This window comes from Delphinus delphis, chromosome 10 (assembly GCF_949987515.2).
Source record: "Delphinus delphis chromosome 10, mDelDel1.2, whole genome shotgun sequence".
NCBI lineage: Eukaryota > Metazoa > Chordata > Mammalia > Artiodactyla > Delphinidae > Delphinus > Delphinus delphis.
This window is the reverse complement of record NC_082692.2, coordinates 96,713,581-96,726,128: the sequence shown is the minus strand read 5'-3', so window position 1 is coordinate 96,726,128 and position 12,548 is coordinate 96,713,581. Positions and strand designations below refer to the sequence as shown.

The 12,548-nt window shown below is 44.9% G+C and overlaps 1 protein-coding gene and 1 pseudogene across 2 annotated transcripts in view; one reads left to right on the top strand and one right to left on the bottom strand.

The window, feature by feature from the left end:
* Positions 1-4,360, bottom strand: part of MTMR14 (myotubularin related protein 14) — a 43,218-nt gene extending 38,858 nt beyond the window's left edge. For both annotated transcript variants that reach the window (XM_060023003.1, XM_060023004.1), the window contains exons 1-2: positions 4,073-4,360; positions 1,814-1,962 (exon numbers count right to left, since the gene is read on the bottom strand). In XM_060023003.1, the coding sequence (XP_059878986.1) occupies positions 1,814-1,962; positions 4,073-4,228 (305 nt within the window). In that variant the 5' untranslated portion in view covers positions 4,229-4,360. The remainder of the gene's footprint in view (positions 1-1,813; positions 1,963-4,072) is intronic.
* Positions 4,361-7,041: 2,681 nt separating this feature from the next.
* Positions 7,042-7,996, top strand: LOC132432926 (aldo-keto reductase family 1 member A1 pseudogene; annotated as a pseudogene).
* The last annotated feature ends 4,552 nt before the right edge of the window (positions 7,997-12,548 follow it).

The window sequence follows — 12,548 nt, the reverse complement described above, 5'->3', positions numbered from 1 at the left end:
AGTGGTTGAGAGTCCGCCTGCCGATGCAGGGGACACGGGTTCGTGCCCCAGTCCGGGAAGATCCCACATGCCGCGGAGCGGCTGGGCCCGTGAGCCATGGCCGCTGAGCCTGTGCGTCTGGGGCCTGTGCTCCGCAACGGGAGAGGCCACAACAGTGAGAGGCCCGCGTACCGCCAAAAAAACAAAAAACAAACAAACAAACAAAAACAAACTCCACAACTCCTCTAGGGTTAGGGATATACTGCAGTGGCCCTAGCCTGGGCGGCTAGACCCCGCTAGGCAAGATGGGAGTGCCATGGTGGTGACAGAAAGAAGAGGCAGTCATACAAGTGCTCTGATCTACATTCAATTCCTTTTCCCAATACATTCCTTTTTCTCAGTGCACCCCACCACGACCTCATTACAGGGCACACTTATAGATCTCCCATTTTACTCCTCCACTTGAAAGGCTTCTCTGGCTCCCTGCGGTTCCCAGGCTATAGCAAAGGTGAGACTCATCTAGGGAGCTCTCTGAGGCACAGATTCTGGAAACTGTGATTCAGGGACCCTGGAATCTGTGATTTCAATGACTGCTCAGGGGGTACTAGCCCAATAACCACTAACACCCACAAGTCCACATGCCTGATGATCAAGACCATATACAAGCTGGTCTCTAACAAAGGACATTTCAGGGACACCCCTACTCATCCTTCCAAATCCAGCTGAAAAGTCTCCCGAAACACACACCAGGCAGAATCCACCCTTCTCCCCAGTTCGTCTACAGCAGTGCTTCTCAAACCTCCAAGTGCGTACGAATCACTGGGCCATCTTGTTATGCTGTGATTTTGATTCAGTGGCTCTGGAGTCCAAGACTCAGAATCTCTAGCCGTTCCTGGGTGCGCTGATGGGCGCACTGTGAGCAGTGATGGCCCGCTGCACTTTGCAGCACGACTCTACCATAGCACTCATCATCACAGTGCTTCCACGGGGCCAGGCTTTCATGGATATTGTTGGCAACAGCTTCTGGAATTCCCTTAAAATCAACAGCAAGCAGGGCGCCTAGGGGAACAAACTTTGAGATCAACAGAAAGCACTTCCTAGAGCATCAGTGATTATTTATCAGTGTCAAACAACTGCTACCATTTACTGACTGCCTATGGGCTGCATCCTGTGCTGGGTGCTCTGTGTCTGCTCTGGTGTGAACTGTTACCACACGCAAAGCACTCGGGCCTTGGGAGGCCCTCAATAAATGGTAGCTCTTATTTCTAATTCTTACAGCACACACGTCAGGCTTGGAATAATCCTGTTTATCAGCAGGAACTGCAAAAGCCACTTTTCTAAATAGAGGTAGAAACTGATGAGGAAACTAAGAGACAAAGAGGTTCAGTACCTTGCCCAAGTTAGTTACACAGCCAGCAAGCAGGGCAGCCAGCACGTACGCTGACCTCAGGCTCTTAATCTCTACATACGGTAAGTGCCCTTCCACATGTTGACAAAGCATACCTCCCACTTGCTCTCTTAAAAAAAAAAGAAAAAAACAGAACAGAAAACACTGAGGTTCAGAGAGGTGAGCTGTGAAGTCAGTTGTCTCAGGACAATGAGCTATAGGGTAGGAGTAAAACAGGAGGCCAGGGCTGTGACTCCCAACCCCTCCTTCTACGCTGTGCTACTCTGCCAATCTAAGATGTGAAACCCTGAAGAAAACAAAGATGCCAATGAGGCTTGACACCTGGGAAAAGTGAGCCTGCCCCACCCAGCTGCAGACTTTCCTAACCCCGGGGATGAGCTGTCAAGGCCTTCCCAGATGGGCACGCTTTGGTTACATGATGCTCACGTGTCTTTCTCCTTCTCAGAACTCTCATACTCCAGGAACACGATGTGCTGGGGGTAGTGGCCGCAGATATCCCCATTCACATTTTGGATCACGCTGTAACAGTAGTCTCGGCCAAACAGCTCCAGACACCTCTTCTCAATGCGCTCAACCTGCACAGAGGAGGAGATCTGAGCATAAAGAAGATTCTGGCGTTCTGAGAATTAGGCGGTTCCTGACCTGGAGAGGTCTCTGGGAATGACAATGTGCCTCTGTGATTATAATTCAATACCAGGAAAAGACATCTTGCTAGATCACAGATCCTAAACGTGTGGTTCATGAACCCACATGGTAAACTCCGGGAGAGACTCTGAACCCCTCAATGTAGTGGTGAAACTGTGTATGATAAGCATTTGAAGAGAGGTTGACATCTTTCATTAGATTCTCAAAGGGGTCCACAATCCATAAAATATTAAGAACCCCTGCTCTAAGTTACTTTATTTTATTTTTAATTATTTATTTATTTTTATTTTTGGCTGCATTGGGTCTTTGCTGGAGCACACGGGCTTTCTCTAGCTGCGGCGAGCAGGGGCTATTCTTTGTTGCAGTGCGCGGGCTTCTCATTGCGGTGGCTGCTCTTGTTGCACAGCATGGGCTTCAGTAGTTGTGGCTCGCGGGCTCTAGAGTGCAGGCTCAGTAGTTGTGGCGCACGGGCTTAGTTGCTCCACGGCACGTGGGATCTTCCCGGACCAGGGCTCGAACCCCTGTCCCCTGCATTGGCAGGCAGATTCTTAACCACTGCGCCACCAGGGAAGTCCCTCTCTAGGTTACTTTAACCGGCACTAATCCATTATCTTCCTTTGGCTCCAGATTCTTCCCCATTCTCCAGCCACAGACCAGTACCTAGAAGCTCTAGTTACTGTAATGAGTAAAAGATGCAGACAAAGCTGTCTCCTTACACGCAATTTGCTTATGAAATAGAAGGAACACCTCCCTTAAAATTGCTCTTGTTTTGCTCAGTTCAGGGAAAGACCCACCAGAAGAACGACATAAAACCTGTAACATCTCAACAAGTCTGCAAAAGATCAGAAGTTTAGGACCAGGTGGAGTGAGTCAAGTATAACTTTTTACAACCCCAATCTTCAGGGGTGTGTAAGAAGGTAGGGGGGCCCAGCAAAACTGACCCTCTAGCCACCCAAAAGACCAACGTGGAGGGAAAAACTCACAAGAAACAGAAATCCTCAAATTTCAAGGGGCATGAGTATCATTAAGAAACCTATTAGAAAATACAAATTCAGATTCCCACCCTCAGAAATTCTAACTCAGTAGGACTGGGTGGGATCAAGGAACCTTTATTTTTAACAAACACCCCAGATGATGCTGAAACAGGTGGTCCTCAGGCTAAGCTCTGAAAAATACTCGGTCATTTGGAGAGTGGGGGAGACCCATCATTACTGAAGTCTTCCCTGCATTACTTCAGACTAGCAGATGCCAAGTTCAGTAAGTCCTAGCATAGGTAACCCCTGGAGCCAAACCAGAGTTTCACGGCCTGGGAGGGAACAGAATTCCATTGGAAAACCTGATGCTAAACCTGCCAAAACCACGTGGGGGATGAAAGATGGCAGGGTCGGCAAGATTCCCATCAGACTGTCAGGCAATGCCTAAGATGGGAATGGCCTGACCAGACTGGAAGCCTTCCAGGTCTGGCAATAAGGAGCCTGAAGGGAATCCCAAAAGTAGAAAAAAAGAGAAACTAAGACTTGCTTTTGACAAAGGAACAGAGGGAGTATGAGTTGCCTTCCTGCTTTATGGGGGAAGGAAAGGGATGGGCCTAATTCTAAAGTCATGCTGAGACTATACAAGGGAGCAACACACTCAGTTTATCTCTTGGCTCCATTCTGCCCCACCCCTCCAGCCCCTTCACTCTGATCTCTGACCTGGATAAATCCTCTACACTTCAAAAAATCTAGACATGAGGGTTTTTGTCCCCATACCTAACGCATGGGAATAACCCTCCTCAGCGCCTCTTCTCTAATCTCTGAACAAGGCCACTCAGCGCTAATCTCTGACCTCCACACCCTTTTGTCTCAAACCAAAACGTCGTCCTTCCTTGGCTTGGCTCGTTCTGAGCCCAGTTCCTCCTTTTCGGTTTTTAAACCCAACCCTTACTCTCCGGGTCCAGACACTGGGCACTTCCCTCTCTCTCTGTCCTATGACCCCTGACCTCAGCAACGTCGCAAACCAGGGACCTTCTCTTTCTGCTCATCGCGCCTCCGGACTCACCTTAGAGCCTCCCGTCCCGCTGCAGTCCTTGGCCCGGTACTGAGTCCGGGAGAACTCCTCCAGCAGCTCCCCGAGCCCCGGCTCCTGCGGCTGTGGGGTGCCTGAAGAAGCCGAGGACCCCGCCGAAGCGGCGGCGGCTGCCCGAGCGCCGGCCATGGCCCAGCCCCGCGTCCCTATCAGCGCCCTGCGTCGCCCTCAGCGCGGGCCAGCCCGGCCCATGGCACCTGGAGGCACCGACTCCGAGCCCTGAACCTCCGGAGCCGCCTCAGCCGCCTCCTTCGCTTTCCACTTCCGGCCCCGCCCCACCCAGCCGGATGTTTACTCCAGAGCTGGCCAGTCGGAGCCCAGGACTCGCGCCCTGCCCCACGATTACCTGCCCACTCCCGACGCGGAGCGGTCCAAGTGGTCTCCGGAGAGGGGACCGCGGCCGCTCTCAGAAACCTCGTGCTCCGCCCCACCGGGTTTCCCCTGGGAAGCCAGGCTAAACCATTGGGGCTGCGGGGGGGTACAGCGCGGGACTAGAAGGAAGGAACCACGGGAAAGAACCAGCCGAAGAGTGGAATAAACCATTATTAACAGGGAGAGGAGGCGGGAACTCTCGGAGGCACCTAATTAGTGTTGGCAACCATAGTAATGACAATAAGTAATAATAAAACAGCATTTCGTAAGGCACTTTGCTTGCGTTGCTGCTTACAGCCGTCCCTCTGATTATAGTGCTGCAATAGTCAACCCGCTTTATTGAAGTAACCGCGGGTCATGACTGGCTCGAAATTCTGTGAGTAGAAAGCCCCATGTTATTTTTCTTTTTTTCTTAATGGAGTATGTCAAACATTCACAGAAATGGAGACAATAGTATAATGAACCCTCATGTGTCCATTAGCTTGTTTCAATAATCATCAACATACACCAATCTATCTTGTTTCATCAATCTTTGCCCCATCCAATAGTATTATTTTAAAGCACATCTCATTATTTAACCTGTGAATACTTCAGTATTAATCTTCTAACAGATTAGTACTGTTAAAAAATGATTAAGGAAGAGAATTTAGGTGTTAAACATACTTTAACACTTCATGAAGCCACCACTGTTTGTTCCCAAGGGTCCAAAGAACTGCAACACGGGACTGAAGGCAGGACACTTTTATAGGATAAAGAATAAGGAACAAGGAAGAAATGGGAATTCCCTGGCGGTCCATTGGTTAGGACTCCTCTGCACTTTCACTGCTGAGGACCTAGGTTCAGTCCCTGGTCAGGGAACTAAGATCCCTGCAAGCCACCTGGCGGCCAAAAAAAAAAAAAAAAAAAAAAAAAACGAACATGGAAGAGAAAAATAGAAAATGAATAAAGAACAAGAAAGTAATTATAAAGCCCAGAGTTTGGGGATTGGCTGACTAGATATACTGTGTTTCTGGTCAAGCAGAACATTTACAGAGATACCAAAGTTACTAAGTTTTGCTCTCTTGCTGTGGCACTCTGGGCAGGAATGGCTCCATCTTTGGCCTAGAAATTTATTTCAGTAATTCTCCCTTTTCTCATCCTCTTGACCATTCAAGAGGTTTGGTCAAAAATATCAGTACTAACATGACCCTCAGCCACCATTGCCTCTTCTGCTCTCAGTGTAGCATTCACAAGAGGTGATGTCAGGCTTGTATTCTTGGCCCTGGTTCCATTCTTCTGTTCTCTTTTGTCACTTCAGTCAGAGAGAGACCATGTGTTGGCTGGTCAGTGGCTGCCCACATGCCTTTAAAACTTTTGAGAGAACCCAGCTTACCAGGGAGACAGTAATAATTACTAGCAACAAAACAATGTCCATGGTTTGGAGAGTACTCCTGAGCCAGGGTCCCCATGATCCAAACCAGCTAGAACACTGGGGACACTGCTTTAAGCCAGTTAGCCTGTTTATGTATTTCGCGTAACTATGTCTCCCCACCCCAGAAATGTTTATGCAGTGCGCTTGTTCCATTGAAATCGAGGTGTTATAAATCAGGGAGAAGTTTGTGACGGGAAGAAAGAACTACAGGATCACCAGCGTCCAAGCCAGTCCAACAGTTAGTTTACCTTTCTCTGCAATGGTCTGAGGTAGGTGAACAGTTATCTTTCCAGGCTAGAGCAAGCCAAAAGGTGGAGAAGAGAACAATAAAGACCTTCATGATGTAAGAATTAGGAAAAGGATGGTCAGAGAAGGAAGGAAGAATGGAAGGAAATGCTCTTAATCTGACTTCTTGGGAGGAAACAGTCTACCTCACTGTTGCCTAGTTCTCTTCCTAGTCAATTGGATTTTGAGGTCTTTGGCATTTAAACAGGGCCAGATGTCAGGTGGGGTCTTCTTCAGTTGTGAAACATGTACCCAAATTTTTTAATTTGTTTGTTTGTGTTAAATTTGGCTCTTTTATTTTGCTATATATTTTTATTTATTTATTTGGCTGTGCCGGGTCTCCGTTGTGGCACATGGGATCTTTGCTGTTGCGTGCAGTATCTTCGTTGCAGTATGCAGTATCTTCTAGTTGCAGCATGCGAACTCCTAGTTGTGGAATGTGGGATCTAGTTCCCGGACCGGGGATCGAACCTGGGCCCCCTGCAATGGGAGCACATAGTCGTAGACCCTGGACCACAAGGGAAGTCCCTGTACCCACATTTTCACACCTTGCAATTCGACACTGATGTTAGTGGTCAAGAACACTTGGTAGGGTCCTTTCCAGGAATCTCACTTTTGCAAAAGCATCAAAGTAAAACAATAATTGTCTGTAAATGACAACGAACTTTAAAATGCCCATGGTTGGAGATCTGATGAGAGTTCATTATAATGGAAATTGACAAGGAAATTTGGTTATTTCTGTGACACCCAACATTTTTAAGACAATAACTAGGAATCTGGGAAGCTGAGGCCCATTGGGTAGCTAGCAGGGCACAGGACTGAGCTGAAAAGCCATACTTCCCTGTTAACATCTTGTGCTCGTGCCGAGGGGGCAATGGTGGCTTCCTGTATCCTCCTGCACACTGGACGAAGATGTCCCCGATTGGACTGGGCACCTGGAAGAGCGAGCCTGGCCAGGTAAAAGCAGTTATTAAGTATGTCTTGAGTATAGGCTACCGCCACATTGACTGTGCTATCTACGACAACGAGACTGCGATTGGGGAAGCCCTGAAGGAGGATGCGGGACCTGGCAAGTTGGTGCCTCAGGAGGAGCTGTTTGTGACTTCCAAGCTGTGGAACACGAATCACCACCCTGAGGATGTGGAGCCTGACCTCCGGAAGACACTCGCTGACCCCCAGCTGGAGTATTTGGACCTGTACCTGATGCACTGGCCTTATGCCTTTGAGCGGGAGACAACCCCTTTCCTAAGAATGCTGATGGGACTATACGCTATGACTCCACTCACTACAAGGAGACTTGGAAGGCTCTGGAGGCACCGGTGGCTAAGGGGTTGGTGAGGGCACTGGGCCTGTCCAACTTCAGCAGTGAGCAGATCGATGATGTGCTCAGTGTGGCCTCGGTGCGCCCAGCTGTCCTGCAGGTGGAATGCCACCCATACCTGGCTCAGAATGAGCTGATTGCCCACTGCCAAGCACGCGGCCTGGAGGTGACTGCTTATAGCCCTCTGGGCTCCTCTGAGCGTGCTTGGCGTGATCCTGATGAGCCTGTCCTGCTTGAGGAGCCAGTGGTCCTGGCACTGGCTGAAAATCATGGCCGGTCTCCAGCTCAGATCTTGCTCAGGTGGCAGGTCCAGCAGAAAGTGAGCTGCATCCCCAAGAGTGTCACACCTTCCCATATCCTTCAGAACATCCAGGTGTTTGACTTCACCTTTAGCGTGGAGGAGATGAAGCAGCTGGATGCCCTGAATAAAAATTTGCTATTCATCATGCCCATGCTTACGGTGGATGGGAAGAGGGTCCCGAGAGATGCAGGTCACCCCCTTCAATGACCCATATTGAGACCACAGCTTCCTGGCTTCCTTTTCATCTCTCCAGCTATAACGTCCTGCCATCCCCAGAAAGGAGTTAATAAAGCCATTGGAGTATCCATCCAAAAAAAAAAAAAAAAAAGACGGTAACTAGGATTATAACTTGTAACATTATACCATGCATATCAGATTTTTAGGAATTTTATATAAGTTCTGGAACACTTATGTTAATAACGTACCCACACAAAGATAAGCTAAAGTTAAACATCACTGCTTATTTGGCAATGTTTTCTTTGTAATTTAACATATCAAATAAGCCTAATTAGCTTCACATTTCTCTATTTATAAGGAGAGAGAACAAATATACTAGGGGCCCTTTGGAAAATCCCAAAGTTGGCCACAGGTCAAAAAAAACTTCATTTAGAATTTGATTTTGGGGGGTTCCCTGGTGGCGCAGTGGTTAAGAATCCACCTGCCAATGAAGGGGACACAGGTTTGAGCCCTGGTCCCACATGCTGCGGAGCAAGTAAGCCCGTGAGCCACAACTACTGAGCCTGCGCTCTAAAGCCCATGAGTCACAACTACTGAGCCACGTGTCACAACTGCTGAAGCCCACGTGCCTAGAGCCCGTGCTCTGCCACAAAGAGAAGCCACCGCAATGCAAAGCCCGCGCACCACAAAGAAGAGTAGCCCCTGCTCACAGCAACTAGAGAAAGCCTGCACGCAGCAACGAAGACCCAACACAGCCAAAAATAGATAAATAAAATTTTTAAAAATTGGATATATTAAAAAAAGAAAGAATTTGATTTGGGGGAAGTTTGTCAAAAATATCCATTTAAGGGACTTCCCTGGTGGCCCAGTGGGTAGGTAAGACTCTGCGCTCCCAATGCAGGCGGCCCGGGTTTGATCCCTGGTCAGGGAACTAGATCTCGCATGCATGCCACAACTAAGAGCCTGCGTGCAGCAACTAAGACCCAGAACAGCCAAAATAAATAAATAAGTAAATAAATATTTTTAAAAAATATCCATTTAACCAAAGTGACAAGTAAAGACTTCAAAGGCAAGTACAGAAGGTTATATAGTTGTAAAAACCCCAAACCCTTAGCTTTTTTAAGATTCAGGGTTTTCTATTCGCAGATTAAATGTCTTTAAAAATATGACTAGGCTTTTGAGAAAAAAATAAAACTGAAAATCTTGAAAACCTCGACATATCAGAAGTGTTTATTTTTTGGAATTGTTACCGAGTCCAACCTCGCTCTGCTCACCGCACAACAGGGCAATGAATTCCAGAAGAGGTGTTGAGGCAGGGAATACGACTTTATCAGGAAAGCCGGCAGATGGAGAAGATGGCAGACTAGTGTCTCTGAGAAATCATCTTATCAGGGTTTGGATGCCAGTTTCTTTTATAGAATCAGAGAGGGAGAGGCGGAGAGGAAGTAAAGTAAAAGGGCCATCAGTCTTGCAAAACATCTCCTGGAATGACCAGCCTCAGTGAGAGGATTTTTTTTTTTTTCTTGCAGCCATTCACAGGTGGGCAGGGTTCCCTGAGGCAGGCCATTTTGTATGATTGTAATAACAAAAGCAACGCAAAGGAAAGGTTAAAGAAACAGATCCAACATGGAGTCCAATTTAGCTCTTCCCTGTTACAATTTCCTACTGTCAATGTCCATTCTACAATCTTGTGGAAAAAGGGGTGACAAAGTTCTAACTGCTCGGTCAGATGGATCTTTCTGGGAGTGTCCGCAATCGGTGTCAGTGTTCCAGATGCTGAGATTTGTCTTTTGTTCTGCTTTGGAAGTGTCTACTTGACACCTGTAGACTTACAAATATTCACAACCTAAAAGTTGAGAGTTGTCAGGAATTTTGAGGGCTTCAAGCCCAGGAGGCTGCATCTCAAGTTAAGAAATGTAGCATTTTTCTATGTATGGGAAGATGCTAGACTCTGGGCTCACTGAAATAATTTCTTTGATATGCACCACAGCCCAGATGGGGCCTGTATCCTGTATTTTCACATCCTGCGTTTCCTCAGGGCTCACCATAGGGAGTGGCTGCAGTCTGATGGCTGCTAGATGGCAGGTATTCTTCTTCTTCCTGAGTTTCCTCAGTGTTCACTGGCTCACACTGGGGGGCTGCAATCGCTGATGATTGATCCTCTCCTCTTGGTCAGGAATTTGACCAATATTTGGGAGACATTTCACGATCAAATTTTGTCCCATGGTGCTGGGAGGCTCATCCCAGATCAGGCGAAAATTCTTGATATGCCACTCCAGGTGCTAATTTTTGTATTAGGCCCTATTGATAATTAAAGATTCTCTGGATCCTCTGTCTAATTATGATCCAGGAGACATTTTCCCTTGTTGCTTCTTCCCATACCTAGAATCACATTATTAAAATTATTTTTATGGTATAAAAGTGATCTATTTCCTTAAGATGTTTAGCCATAGACGTTTTGTTGGAGGCCTGGTTACACACTGGGTACAGCAAGAGACAACAATCTTATAAAATAGGATATAAGTAACAGCTAGTAACATTGACAAAGACATACTGCAGCAGGGAGACACAAAGCACAAACAATTTGGAAATAAAGAACAAATTAAAACAATGATTAGCATAATATCAAGTCCATAGGAGAACCAGCTGGAGACAACAAATTCTGTCAGGATCAGGTAGAGAGAAAAAGATAAATGTTTCATCTTTGTTTAAAAAGGCATACTTTATCAATTTGTTGTAGGTCATAGCATAAGGTTATAGCATAAAAGTTTTTTCCTAAAAACAAAGATTAAAGTCAATATATTTCCTAAAGGCACAAAGTTATAAATCATATTTACCAGTTCACTCAGTCCCATGTAATTAATTCCCATTGATCTGGATGATATAATCATGTTTCCCATTAGTTTTGTCATTTGTTACCCAGTCCAGTGATATTATCTAAAGGCTATAAGAAACTTATATTTGTTCAAAAGTTCCTTTTTATCAGCCTTCTTGAAAAATCTTCATTTTGTAAAAGCATCAGGACAAAAAACAAAATAGCATGGTTAAAAATTTGAGTACAATGCAATTAGCAGGATTCTTGGATATAACATTTTAGAATAACTAGTATTATGATTGTTAACATATCAGGACATACCAGATGTTAGGGATTCCATATAAATTTTGGAATATCTATATAAATGACATTTATCCATACACTATAATCTAAGGTTCATCTCCAATCACTTTATGATGTTTCTGAAGTAACTTAACATACCAAATAAACTTAGTTTGACATCTCTCTCTGAGATGTCTCAGAGATGTTCTTTCGAAGTATCCAGAGTCAGCTGGAGGCTAAAAAGCTTTAGTCAGATTTGGATATTTGGGAAGTTTGTTAAAAATATCAAAAAGGTTTTACAACACAACAGGATGTAGGTCACTGTGAAACAGTGCCTATTCATTTAACCATGCCACAAAATGATGAAACAAAAACAAATACGGAACACCTAAGGGCACAGAAACTCATTTAATCTGTTATCAAAAGGAGCAGTCTAACAGAGAGGGAGATCAAATTTCAGTCTTGTATTAGCTTACTTAACGAAATCCATTTACTTATTTAACTTCAATCTAAATTCAGTTAATCCTGACCATGTACAAAACTTTCTTAGTAAAATGTAATTCCATTCCTCGTACCTTCTTAACTGAAAACACACATTCTACCATACTGAAATGTTTTATTATTTTCAGTAGCTTTAATTCTATATTTAAATTAGAATCTCCGGCTCTTAAAAACCTTAATTTCTAGGGACAATCAAGAGGCAAGTAATACTTACCAAATCTGGAGAAACTATTTTAGATGATTTTTAGAACATAATTATTCTTAGAGTTTACCTAAAAGCTCTTATCTCATTTATATTTACTTTAAAGTTTCATCATATCAAGTTATTTTTCTTGCTGACAAATTTGCAACAGATATAACAAGATTTCATTTAGCTTCTATTAAACCTAGGTGCAGTGAAAGTACTATACTTAATGTTGATGGCTCCAAAGACATGTCTATATTAATTAGAGCAACAAACTTAAACATTAATACCAGGTATTAATTTAATACTAAATATTTCCTGGTTCACGTGAAACTGAAACTCATTTACCTTAATTTCTCTTGTATTTATAATTGTTTGGTTTGTAAGGGCTTACGTTTCTTTAAGCCAATTGAATAAGGCTCATTTACAGATTAACCTCAGCAATGTTATCCAAGACAAAAACACATACAAACATACAAACAGAGAGACATCATAGTTCTCATTTCAAAATTTCAGCCCTGAGTCAGGTACAGTAGTGTAAAACCCATCAGTTTACAAAAGAGGTTGGATTAAAGTTGGGTTTCTGGCAAATGGAACAAATCAAGCTCATTTGTCTAGATGGCTAAACCCTTTCTACTAATATTTATGGTAAACAAGTCAAGTTCTAAATTACTGTACCCTCTTTTACAAAATTTGCATTTTAAAAAGATGGCAGAGATAAGGGTTTCTGAGAAGACCAGGTAGGACATTTGTATCTCAAAGGTACAGGCAAGTTTCTCCTAGGATGACTTTGTTTCCCC